Source organism: Lontra canadensis, unplaced genomic scaffold (assembly GCF_010015895.1).
Source record: "Lontra canadensis isolate GAN:19392208 unplaced genomic scaffold, GSC_riverotter_1.0 scaffold31, whole genome shotgun sequence".
NCBI classification, from domain to species: Eukaryota; Metazoa; Chordata; class Mammalia; order Carnivora; family Mustelidae; genus Lontra; species Lontra canadensis.
Window position 1 is genome coordinate 10198558 of NW_022631025.1, and position 12078 is coordinate 10210635.

The window sequence follows — 12078 nt, forward strand, 5'->3', positions numbered from 1 at the left end:
CCCTTCGACCCTTGGATGAGAAGGCTCACGTTAAACAACACAATGATGTTGAACCTAAAACTAGCTACAGAAGAGGCATAAGGTTGGCTCAGAAATTCTGGGCAGAGATGCGGGGCGTCCCTGGTCCACAGCTGGCAGGGCAAATCCTTAAAGACGCAGCTGGTCCCTGCCATCTCCCCACATTCCCACACGCCACTGGAAGAAGAGCCGGGACCAGGGGCTGGAGGGCGGGCCTGGCTGCATCCACGCCCTCCCTGCCCTGAGGAGCACCTCCTAGGAGGCCTAGGCCCGTGCTCTCTGGGAGGGAGGGCTCCCTGTAAGCAGCACCCTCCTCCAGACCCACCCCCGGGGGCCCTCCAGGACGGTGCCACGCTGGGCCGACACCTGGTGGGCCGTGGCTGCTCTCCATCCTCCAGGAGGTGCAGAGAAAACTTCCCTGGCATTAAAAAAAAAAAAAAAACAAAGAAAAAATGTGCAGACCGGAGAGAGACGGAGCAAAGAGGTCTGCGGATTCTTCTCTTCCTGTGTAGAACCGGTGCTGGGCGTGAGGAGACGTCTCAGTGGGCACAAGATGCAGAACGAGAAACACACCACGAGTGAGGGCAGTCCTCCATGCAAGCCGCCCGCGGGCGCGGCCTCAGATGTACACGGGCTGCTCCTGCGCCGTCAGCAGTCGGTACATGGCCGCCGGCATCGTCTTCATGTGGATCTGGGGGTGGGAAGGCACGTCAGGGGGCCCGAGACCAGGGGCTGGGGAGACATCGACCCTTGTGGCCCCGGGTGGGGGGCAGCACCTCTAACCACAGGGGGCTTTGAAGACTCCCACCCCCCACCCCCCAACAGGGACCTGACCCGGCCTCCTGGAAGAGAGGAATCCATGGGCTTTCTAAAATGTTTGGGGCGGCAGAGATAGAGCAATGACAATCAGTCAGGATGTGTTTTCCCAGCCAATGCCATATTCTTGCTCTCATCAGGCTGTGTTTGGGGTTTTTTGTCCCCCGTCCCCCACCCCCCCGCAAGAAGGAAAACCTAAGGAGAATGACGATGGTTTGTCACTGTTCCCACCCCCTCCTTCCCTTGCAGGTCGGGTGGCGCAAGAAGGGGGCCTGGGAACAGCCATCCCGACCTCAGGAGGCCTGGGCCGGGTGCGGCCCCTGGAGGGGACTCTGTTGATCAGACTCCATCGAAGACGTCCACCTTCCCAGCACGTTAACTGGACAGACGGACAGAACTCGGGTAGCCCCTGAGGGAAGCCCCACAGATGAATCCACGAGTCCAAAGTGGAAGGAGAGCAAATAACACGAGAGAGACTGGCCCCCACTGGCAGGAGCTGCTCTGGGGCCCGGCTGGTCATGGGGCTAGATCTGGGCCAACACGGACGGTTCTGGCTGGCGTGTGGGGCTGGGGACTGGAATGGACACTCCCTGGAAGGCCTGGGAGGGGCTGCACGAGTGCAAGGCCAGGGCCACCAGGGGCACCAGAGGCACCAGGGGACACCCCCCCACACCCCCGCCCAGCCCCGCTGGCTCCTACCTCTCCCACCGCATTGGAGAGGATGTGGACGATCTTCTCGTGGGGGGTGGCCACCACGCTCTGCCCGTTGATCTCAATGATCCGGTGTCCCACGCGGACGCCGCCTCGCTCCGCGATCCCCCCTCGCATGAGGCTGCAGATCTGTCGGGGTCAAAGGCCACGTTACCCTTCAGGGCAGCACCACGTGGCGGGCGCAGGGTGGGGACGGGCCTGTCCTTCTTGGACCCCCTGCCTTCTCATCCCTAAGAAGCTTCTGTGGTTACTTTGGGGGCAGGTGAATCTCTCAGTTTCTTTTCACGACACACAGGACCATGCGCCCGTGAGCTCCGCGTGTCATGGGGTGTCACAGCCCGCTGAGCTCTGATCGCTTGTCGTCGCAGCTGGGGCCGGGGAGACAGAGCCGTGTGGGCCTGTCACCAGCTGCTTTGAAGCTCGCAGGCCGTGGAACACAGGTGAATGTCATGCCCCATGTTCACCCCTGGGACTCGAACATCGAGCTGGCTCATGTTCGAAGCCTGCTTTCCGGGGTCACAGTTACACGAGCCCAAGTGTGGCCAGCTCCCTTGTTCAAACTCACTTCTCACGGAAAAGCCACTGTGGCTGCCTTCCGCCACCGCAGGGCCAGGCCCGCAGCATGCCGGAGGTGTGCTCTCTCCAGGGCCTAGGGGGCTCTGGGCTCAGCCCTGGGGGCCCAGCCATCCCCACCTCACATAAAGCATCAGACTTTCCCCCCAAAAACATGTTCTGAATTTACAGAGGTGACTTTTCACTTCAGATCATGCATCTTTTCAGCCCGTGTAGACAAGACCTCGGTGTCCCGTGACAACGTGCTGTGTCTGGCTGTGTGGACACTGTGGGCCTTGGGGTACCCTGGAGTCAAACACTGCGAAGGTGGTTCCCACACTTCAGGCAAAACCAACGGATCCGCTGCTGTCATCCATCCACCCTTTGTGCATATCTGAACAACTTCTCAAGTTATTTGAATATGAACAAAGTGAACAAAGCCAGCGGGTAAAAGCAGCCATCTGCCCCAAACCATAAGGAGGACCCTGTCCCCAGCCCAGCACGAGGCCACTGAGGTCCGAAGAACAGATGAGGGGCGGGATGTTTCCACACCAGCTGGGAGCCTCAAGGGTATTTCTAAACCTTGAAAACATACGCAAAATAAATTTTTAATAACTTAAAACTCTTAATTGCAACTCAAGGGGGAAGAGAATAGGGTTCTTCAATTTGGAAAGATGGAGGCAAACAGAGGGAGGGCGCATCTAAAACCTAAAAGTCAAGAGGGTCACAGACCGTGGACAGGACTGTCCTCACAGCCCAGACCTCCTGTGAGTCCAGAACGAGGCAAACAAACCAGGACCAAGTGGAGCAGTACTGAGTATGGCGTTTCAGTCTGGGACGAAGTTGTTCTGGAAAGTTCTGTGAATGGATCTACCTCATGCGACTGAATTGTAGGCTTAAAAATGGTTTGAATGGGGGCACCTGGGTGGCCCAGTGGGTTAAAGCCTCTGCCTTCAGCTCAGGACATGATCTCAGGGTCCTGGGATCGAGCCCCGCCATCGGGCTCTCTGCTCAGTGGGGAGCCTGCTTCCCCCCAACCCCTGCTCTCTCTGCCTGCCTCTCTGCCTGCTTGTGATCTGTCAAATAAATAAAATCTAAAAGAAAAAAAAATGGTTTGAATGGTCCATTTAGCACTGTATGTTACCACAGTAAAGAAAAAAAAAAGTATTGTTTCAAGACAGACATCCAAGTGATGAAAATACTCTAGTCCTACTGTGCTATTCCAGGTTAAAGAGGTGAGATGGAGACCAGGCGTGGGTCAGGGGCCGGGGGGCTCCCTCCGGGGCTGTGCCTGGTCACCAGGGAGCCCGCCCCGCCCCAGTGCTGCACACTCGGGGGCTGGGGGGGCAGCGGCTCTGCAGGGGCTCACGTGAGCAGCCCCCCCCCAGGCCTGGAAGGGCTCGGGGCACATCCCAGACCGTCTCAAGTCGGCAGCTGGGAGCAGCACCCTGCCCCGTCCCCGAGAGCTGCAGGGCCCGGCTGTGGGAAGCACCTTTCCCTTCTCATGTGGAAGGCCCAGAATTCTCTGCCCGGACGGGATCTGCCCGCGCAGGAGGCCCAGCGGCCGCCCCCACTCAGCCCTCGCCTTGCTGCACACATTCGGGGACCTGCCCGGCTCTCAGAGAGTAAACACGTAAGATCCGGCACCGAGCCAGAGCGGTGTGTGTCAGGCCTCGGCGAGGGGCCGCGGAGCCGCACTTACGATTCCGTTCTGGACGCTGAAGCCCAGCTGGTACCGCAGGTCCGGCCTCCTGATCAACACGGTGGTCACCGGGGGGCACCGCACGATGTTCAGCTTCACCCGGGGCTGGTTCTTCAGGCCCTGGAACGGGAACGGGGCACGGTGGAGACGGCAGCCAGGAGCGGGCAGAGGAGATCATAGCAGACGGCACCGAAGGCCAAAGGAGCCCCAAGTGGTCTTATTTTGGGGACCCGTGAAGCAGGTCCACGCACAGGCCGACAGTGCCCGGGCAGGGACAACCCACGGCCAGATGAGACAACTCAGGCTCCAGAGAGGTCACGGACCCCACCCCTGCGGCCAGTGCGCTCCGAGTGGGGGAGTGTGGTCGGGTGGGAGCGACCAGCCGGCCACCACCGTGTTGGCACCACGTGTGAGCACAGCACCATCACCGTCCCTCCAAACCCACCCGGATGACGAAACCAGCCGAACCGCCCGTCACTGAGCAAGGCCTCTGGCCACCCACCGGGGCCATCTCCCTCGGTCTCCTCGACAAACTGCAGCTCTATGTCCATTTTATAGAAGAAAAAACTGAGGCTCAGAGACTCTTGGCAACTCACACCGGCAGCGGATCCAACCCCACGTCTGCTGCGTTTCCAAACCCAAGCGTTTTCACCGACACCACGACCCCCCACACAGACAGCGGGAGGCTGTGTATCACGATGAGCCAGATTTGCTCAACAAAGAAGCCAGGGAGAACGTCAGGAAGACAAATTTGTGCCACCAAATCCTTTCTTCTGGCCTGCACGGGGCCTGTTTCCAGCTGACTTTCCTACCTGGCGAGAGTCCAGGGCTCCTGCCCTCTGACCCCCGCTTGCCCCGGTGGACGGCCGCTGGTGCTCTCGGCGTGAGTGTGGACGGGGCCCAGTTTAATATCCCACCTCTAGCCTCTCTGCCCCTCCACTTGGTGTTCTGAACCGTTCGGCTTTCTGCGGGATTGGAGGCTCCCCGTGGCTGCACTTGGGCTAAGGGTGACTTGGGGTGCACACGCAGGCAGCCCTCACCAGCCACTCTCTGTGGTTCCGGAAACTTCTCTAGGAAACTTCTCCGGTTCACGATGTGACGATGTCACAGCAGAGCAGCAGCTGAGCCGAAGCAGCCGCTATCCTGGTCCACAGGGGAGCCAGGCTTCCACACACGGGGCCCACGGTCCCCACCCACGGGGCGGGATGGGGGGGGTCACAGGGCCTGCGCTCATGCTGTGCTTCTGCTTTGGCAGCTGGGGGGCCTCAACTCTCTGCCCCCCGCATCCTCGACCTCAGGCTCCTTGTGGCCCCGACAAGCGGCGGTGACACCCGGAGGTCCCTTCCCGTCCTGGCTCTGACTTCACAGCTTCCCCTGCTGCTCTTTCCCTACCGTATCTGCCGACAGCACCACGTCTTGACTATTATGCTTAAAAACACCTGTTTCTACGACGTCAAGGAGGCTTGTTTTGGGGGGTGGTGCTCAGATATGAATGAATGTACGGCTGACCCTTGAAGATGCAGGGGTCAGAAGCGCCGACCCCCTCCCTGCCGACTGGTGCAGTAAAATCTGACATGTATAAACCGAACAGGTAACAGCCTCATCGATAACACGAACGGTTAACCCAGACTTGGTGTGTGGCTCCTACGCTGGGTTCTCACAGTAAAGTCAGCTCGAGAGAACCGACGTTATTAGGAAAGTCACAGGAAAGAGAAAATATGGGTACGGTTCTGTGCTGTTATTTCTTGAAGCACACCCACAATTCCATGCTGTTCACGGGGACACCGCGTTTCTCCCTCGAGTGCCTCCTCTTTCTCAGTCACTGGCAAGTATCGGTCACCCTCAGTGTACCCAGGCAGGTGTCAGGCACCGGGAGGGGGGTGGTGGGGGACTGTGGACACATGTGGGGCCACCGGAGGGTTGAGCCCCGTCCCCTGCTCCCGCCACAGTCACACACCCAGAGATCAGGAAGCTGTGGGAAACCAGACGGAAGTAATTCTTAAGAAACCAGCACAGTAGTGAAAAGCGCAGCCTTGGATAAAGCCACCCGTTTTAAATGTTTCTATCTATTAACCGCTGGGGTTACGCAGGTAGGTTTTTGAGACCTGGGGAAACCTTCCGGGCACCCTGAAATGCCAGAGAACGACTCGATTTTCTCGATCACCTAAAAACAGAAAAAAGTTCACATCGTTCTGGTGGGTTCCATGTGTGTGTGTGAGAATTAAGAGGCCTGATTTGTCCCTCAGTGAGTGAATTTCTAGACTGGGGACATGTGCTACAGGGCTAGGCTTCAAGAGAGGGACTGTTTGGAACACCAGACCACGCGTCTGCAGGCCGTCCCCGAGCGATGCTTCGAGGTGCGGCCTGTTAGACGTTGGATTTCTGAGCTGCCATTTTACAGGAGGTGACCATGACACAAGCGGTCATTCTGTCCCCACGGCTGACCGTAGTGGAATGCTATAGCCGATTAAGAAACACTGTGGGAGGGGAAGAGGAGGGTGGAAAGGATGGGAGAGGGGAGAAGCCAGAATGGTTTCTATAGAAACAGGAAAGCCAGACCACGATGAGCCTGTGGAAGGAAGGGGAAGCAGTACTCTACTTTAGGAAAGAAAAAAATAAAGTCAGGAGGGAAGGACCATGGAGGCAAATAAACTGGCCGACTGCTAAGAGGCTTTGCCTTCGGAATTACGACATCAGAAGTAATGGCTAAGGAAGAAAGCAATTAAAATGATTAAAATGCCTCCGTGCCTATAACTCTATTCTAGAAATGCATTCTGTTTCCATGGTTTACACTCTCGTTTCTCAAGCTGCATTGGAGGAGGGTGATGTCATCACCAGTGTGGACAAAGAAGCCGGTGATGGACCTGGGGCAGCTGCCCACGTTCAGCAACGGCCCCAGGTGTCTCACGTCCAAGTTTTCCAAAGAGGTGATTTATCAGGGTAAGAGGCGCTTGCTAAATTCACGGCAAGTGGCCTCCGCGCGGCACCGAAACAGGCCACGCTCGCCGGCGCCTGGAGGAAGCCCCGCACGTTCCCGGCACTGGTCCCGGGGAGGGGCCGTGGGAGCCGGGGCTCGGGGTGTGGGGGGAGGCGGAAGAGAGCATGTTGTCTGGGGAGTTTTAAACCACCATTCCCCCCCGCTGGAAGTCCTCACTGGCCGGATTTCTAGCTGAAATCAGTGCTCGAATTCTGCCCCCAGCCAGGCTGGGCTGGCCCCACGTCGGCACCAGACACGGAAGCACATCACCAGACACCGGGGCCGCAGGGCCCTGTCCCAGCCCCGTCCTCCCCTGCAGAGGACGCCCGCGGAGGCCCTGATGTCTTGCTCTGCATTTTCTGCGGTGCTCTTTCATCGCCACGTGGCCTTCTAATTCTCTGATCCCACACAGAGCCTTTTACAGACCTCCGAGATCGGTTCCCAGCAGCAACGAACGCTTCCCCTGCGGAAATGGCTTCGATGGTGGTCCGACTGGTCGCTCGCAGAACAAGTGGCATGTCCACCCTGCCGGGCGGCCCAGCAAAGAGGAGAGGAGTCCCCGTGTGGTCCCGGAGCCTGGCACTGCCTTTGTGGGCTCAGCCTCCTGCATCTGGCCTGCCTCCCTGGGCCTGGATGCAGCTGAACTCTGGGGAAACCCAGGCAGGTCCTCTGCAAGCCAGGTGCCCAGGGGAGGGGGCTGGCTGCTGTGGGGCGGGGGGAGGTGACCGGGGCTGCCTGCCAGGTGATACTGGCTGCCCCCTGCACCTCTTCCCGCGAGACGCCGTAACATGCCTCCTCCCTGGCTGTCTCGACCTCAGCTGTCTCCTGGGGAAGAGGACACAAGATCCCTTGGCTGAGAACCACTGCCCCAGGGGCCAACCAGACACTGCCCAGCGACGTCACAGGGGCTGAGTGTCCTTGCTCCATGGCGGACCACTGCGTGACCCTGAATGATTACATCACCTCTCCATGCCTCAGTTTCCTTGTGTGTACGACAGGCACGACACCAGCCCCTACCCTACAGCAGGCTGCCGTGAAGGCTCCATCAGCAAATGCGCACATTCCCGAAACGACGCCAGGGGCGCGGTGCCCGGCAGCCGGTAGCTTCTCGTCTCCCCAGCAACACCAAGCTCGTGGGCGCAGACTGCCTCTACCGTGTCTGGTTCCCACGGCCCCTCAGCGCTTCTCACGCACACACCACGCTCACAAGTGCCCTGCTCGCCAGTGTGAAAGGGCATCTGTGAACTTTCGCCCGTGTGACTCAGTTGCCAAACGTACGTGCATCCTGTATCCCCACTCTGGCCCCTGCCCCTGGCCTTGCCACAAAACCACGGCACCAGCTCAGACTTCCCTGGCTGGGCTCCGACTTGTCTCGGCCGCCTGCAAAGCCGGCCCCCTGCCCATCGGTTCAAGCAGGAACCCCCGAAGGCCACTTTCCTTTCTGTTATGCACCTGCCTATGTCTAAGCCCTCCTTCCAAGTCCCCCTTCGAAATCAGAAAAAGCTCCTTCCTCTGCATGGCTCTAACTCTTCACCTCTCTGTTGCCACTAGGGTCCACCGAACGCTTTTATTTTTTAAGATTTCATTTGTTTGAGAGAGAGAGAGAAAGAGCACACGCATGAGCTTGGGGTCAGGGGAGAGGGAGAAGAGGAAGAGAGAGGGGCAGACTCCCCACTGAGCAGGGAGCCGACATGGGGCCCTATTCCAGGACCCCGAGATCACGACCTGAGCCGAAGGCAGACGTCTACCCGAATGAGCCACCCAGGCGCCCCAACAAGGAACCTTCCAGTTATGAATTATCCTCCCCGTGCAGGCTGACATTCTGGCTTCCCCGTAGCTCAGCTCAGCCTAATGGAGGCCCAGTAAACACGTCTCAATGAATACGTACGTTCAAAGTAGGTTCTTTTTTTTTTTTTTTTTTTAAGTAACTTCTACACCCAAAGTGAGGCTTGAACTCACAAACGCAAGATCGGAAGTCAAACCTCCACTGACTGAGCCAGCTGGGTGCCCCTCGGTTCTTTAATCTTTAACGTACATTGAGAAGGGGTAGAAGTTATTTAAGTGTAAGATGTAGCAAACATAAATGAGGCCCAAGAGGACCCTTTTCTCCCTCAGGGTAAGATAATCTTGTGAGGAATCAGAACACATCTGTGTCATGAAAGACAAAGAGGCACCCATCCCTGCGTCCTCTACACTCACTTTGACTTCCACGCTCGGACTGCCCAGCCACAGATGCTGGCTTTTGTGATTTTTCCTTAGTTTGGAATAAGATGGATTCATTTTCCCTCTATCTCTCCTATACACGCACACGGCTGAGCTCTAGCTCCCAGGCCTTCAGGGAACCCTGAGGGACGAGAGCGTGTCGTGGAATCCCGATCTGCCTGTGGGTCTCGGGGCCTGGCGGGGCCAGGGTCGACAGACACGGTAACGAAGGCGGAATGTCCCTACTGGCCATGCTGCCGGCAAGTCCCGATGTGTGCGACAAACCACACAAGTGCTTGGTTTCTAAGAAGAAAATCTAATTTCTTCCTCTCAAATACCCACGTTTTAGTCTCACGCTTTAGGCAAGAGTGTCCGTTTGGGCTGAACGAGAAGTAATTAGGCTCAGGTGTGAGAGGGAGCACACAGCCTGCACCACAAGTCCCCCCTTCTCACGACACCAGGCGCGTGTGGATCCCATTATCCGCAAGCTCCGGGGCAGGACACGCTTGCTTGGATCACCGCCGCGGCCACTGTGAAGGAAACCGTGCTCTCGGACTTGAAGCGTTGCCATGATTTCCAGCGGGGATGGCCCACGACCTCAAGTGCATCTAGCTGACTCTAAGTGACAGGGTTCCTGAGTGGCGGGAAATTCAGTTAGGGCTGAGTCTGGCTTAGGGAAAGGGAGTGCTGTGATTGACTAGTGATGTCTGCAAGGTGCACCGTACAGAGGGTGGTGTTATGTGAGCCAAATATACCGTCTTCGATGTAGGAACGATTTCAAGGAGGAGTCTGCGTTAGTGACTTGGTGGTTCAGCGGTTGAGTGCGGGCCCAGGCTTTTATTAACTGTGTCCCCCCTCCTCTGGGCGTGACACTGTGTGTGCTCAGAACATGAATGACTGAAATGAGCAGACGTCCTCCATCTCAGGTGTGTAACATCGGCCCCTTTCCCACCTCCAGGTACCTTGATGATGCTCTGGCAGGTGGACAGAGGCAAGCCCACCAGGCTGGTGCCGTTTATGGACATGATCTGGTCCCCGATGTTCAGCTTCCCCGATTTCTCGGCGGGCCCCCCGTGCATCATGTTGGCTATGATCACGGTGGGCAGGATGGACCCCCAGCCAGACTCCACGATCACCACCCCTAGGATTTCTCCTTTCTGCTTCTCTATGAAGACCTGAAAGGAAAACGCAAAGCCAGAAACCTGAATCAGCAGCCACCTGGGCAGCGGCACACATCAAAGCCCCCGCCCCACCTCCCATCATCATTAAAGGAGAACGGCATCTCCCTGCCGGTTCTGACCCGGACAACCCCTGTCCTCTCTGGATTCCATGGCATTTGGTAAGAAAAGATGCCGTCTCACGATGCCTGTTCCAGGGGAGCAAGCTTGCCGCGGCCAGATGATCACAAAGGGCTCCAGGTGATTTTTTCCTGCGGTCCCCGGGGAGCAGGAGGAGAGGCTGTGTGGCTGGGGACGTCGGGTGGCGGGCGGTGGGGGGGCATTTACGATTTCCAGAAATAGCTTCTGGAGTCTCTGCACAGGCTGCCCTATTCCACAGTGCTACTAACCCCCCCCCCCCCACCCAGCATTTAAGATTCTTGAGGTAAAAATAAATAAACAGACATTATAGAAACATTTCTTTGCAAGGAGCAAGCTCAAGAGAAAGGAAAAAGGAGGGGGGCTAAGGTTATCACAACCAACATGGTTGGAGGTGCACGTAGGAAGACCGTATTTCTAGACAGACAGAGTTCTGTGTGGCCCTCCTTGGCAGGGTGGAGAAGACAGGAGTCAGGTCTGATACCTGCAACCTGCGAAGGTTTGCAGAGACACTAAAAGGGACATGACACTTTCTGAAGCCTCATGACAAAAAGCATATGTATGTATTGATTCCTAGTCACGGCCGGAGGCTGCTGGGGTCTGACAATGCCCCCCTCCCCCGGCAGGCTGGCGTCCCTGTCCCTTCTCCAGGCTGCTGAAGCTTGCAGCTGGCAGCTTCTCTGGAGAGCTGCCTGACAGGAGACATTCCCCGTGATGGGCTGCTGAACTGTGCTCCCCTCGAAATTCCTACGTTGGAGGCCAAACTCCCAGGACCTCAGAATATGACCTTATTTGGATACGGAGTCTTTACAGAGGCAATCACATTAGAATGAGGTCATTGGTGTGGGCCCTAATTCAGGATGACTGCTGTCCTCACAGGAAGGGGAGGTTTGGACGCAGACATGTACACGCGGAGGGGAGACGATGTGAAGACACACGGAGAAGACCGTTCTCTCCATGCCAGAGTGAGGGGCCTGGAACGCCCCCGTCCCCCTCAGACCTCAAAAGGAACTGACCCTCTGGACACCTTGACCTTGGACTTCAAGCCTCTGGAATGGAGACAATACGTCTTTTTGCCATGAAGCGGCCCAGTCTGCCGTGCTCTGTTCAGATGGCCCAAGCACACTGACACCCCCGTCTGATCTTGGAGGCCATGACTGACTGGCACAGGGTACAAAGGCCTGCCAACACCTTTGGCCCAAGGTGGGAAAAGCCCGCCCCGAGATCTGTGACCCAGAGCCCCTCTGGATCAGAAGGAAGCTCATCTCCAGCAAGGCCACGTTCCTTCTCGGGTCCCCACCACCCTGGTGCCCACACTCGCTTTTTCCCGAGTGCCCTCTCCCCAAAACCCCCTGCAGGAATCCCTGTCTCAGGTTCTGCTTCTAGGGCACGGAGGACACCTGACCTATGTCAGTGAAGAAAAGAACAGGAATCGCTGTCTCATAAAGGTGCTTCTGTCTACTGGATAAAGCCCAAGCCCCTCAGCTAGACGTTCAAGGCCCCCGGTTCTGACCTGAACCCAGGGGGGACCCCTTCGTGTCCTCTTCCACACACACCCCGTGCGCCAGTCGTGCTGTCTCATTCATGGCTCCCCAGACAATTCCCGAGCTTTCCGACCTTCATGCTTCTGGGACTTTGGCTCAGGCCCCCAAATCCTTTACACTTCCCCAAGAACACTCAGACGTCCAGAGCAGCTCAGGAACTGCGTTCTCCTCCAAAGCTGCCCGTCCCTCAGAGGCGTCCTGCCAACCCCACTCCCCACCCCACCTCCTGCCCCCACACCA

The 12078-nt window shown here is 57.5% G+C and overlaps 1 protein-coding gene across 5 annotated transcripts in view; it reads right to left on the minus strand.

Annotated features, from left to right (window-relative positions):
* Window positions 1-433: 433 nt before the first annotated feature.
* APBA1 (amyloid beta precursor protein binding family A member 1) overlaps window positions 434-12078 on the minus strand; it is a 189617-nt gene continuing 177972 nt past the window's right edge. For all 5 annotated transcript variants that reach the window (XM_032866582.1, XM_032866585.1, XM_032866584.1 and 2 more), the window contains 4 exons: window positions 9941-10153; window positions 3800-3919; window positions 1534-1674; window positions 434-709 (listed from right to left, as the gene is read on the minus strand). In XM_032866582.1, the coding sequence (XP_032722473.1) occupies window positions 638-709; window positions 1534-1674; window positions 3800-3919; window positions 9941-10153 (546 nt within the window). In that variant the 3' untranslated portion in view covers window positions 434-637. The remainder of the gene's footprint in view (window positions 710-1533; window positions 1675-3799; window positions 3920-9940; window positions 10154-12078) is intronic.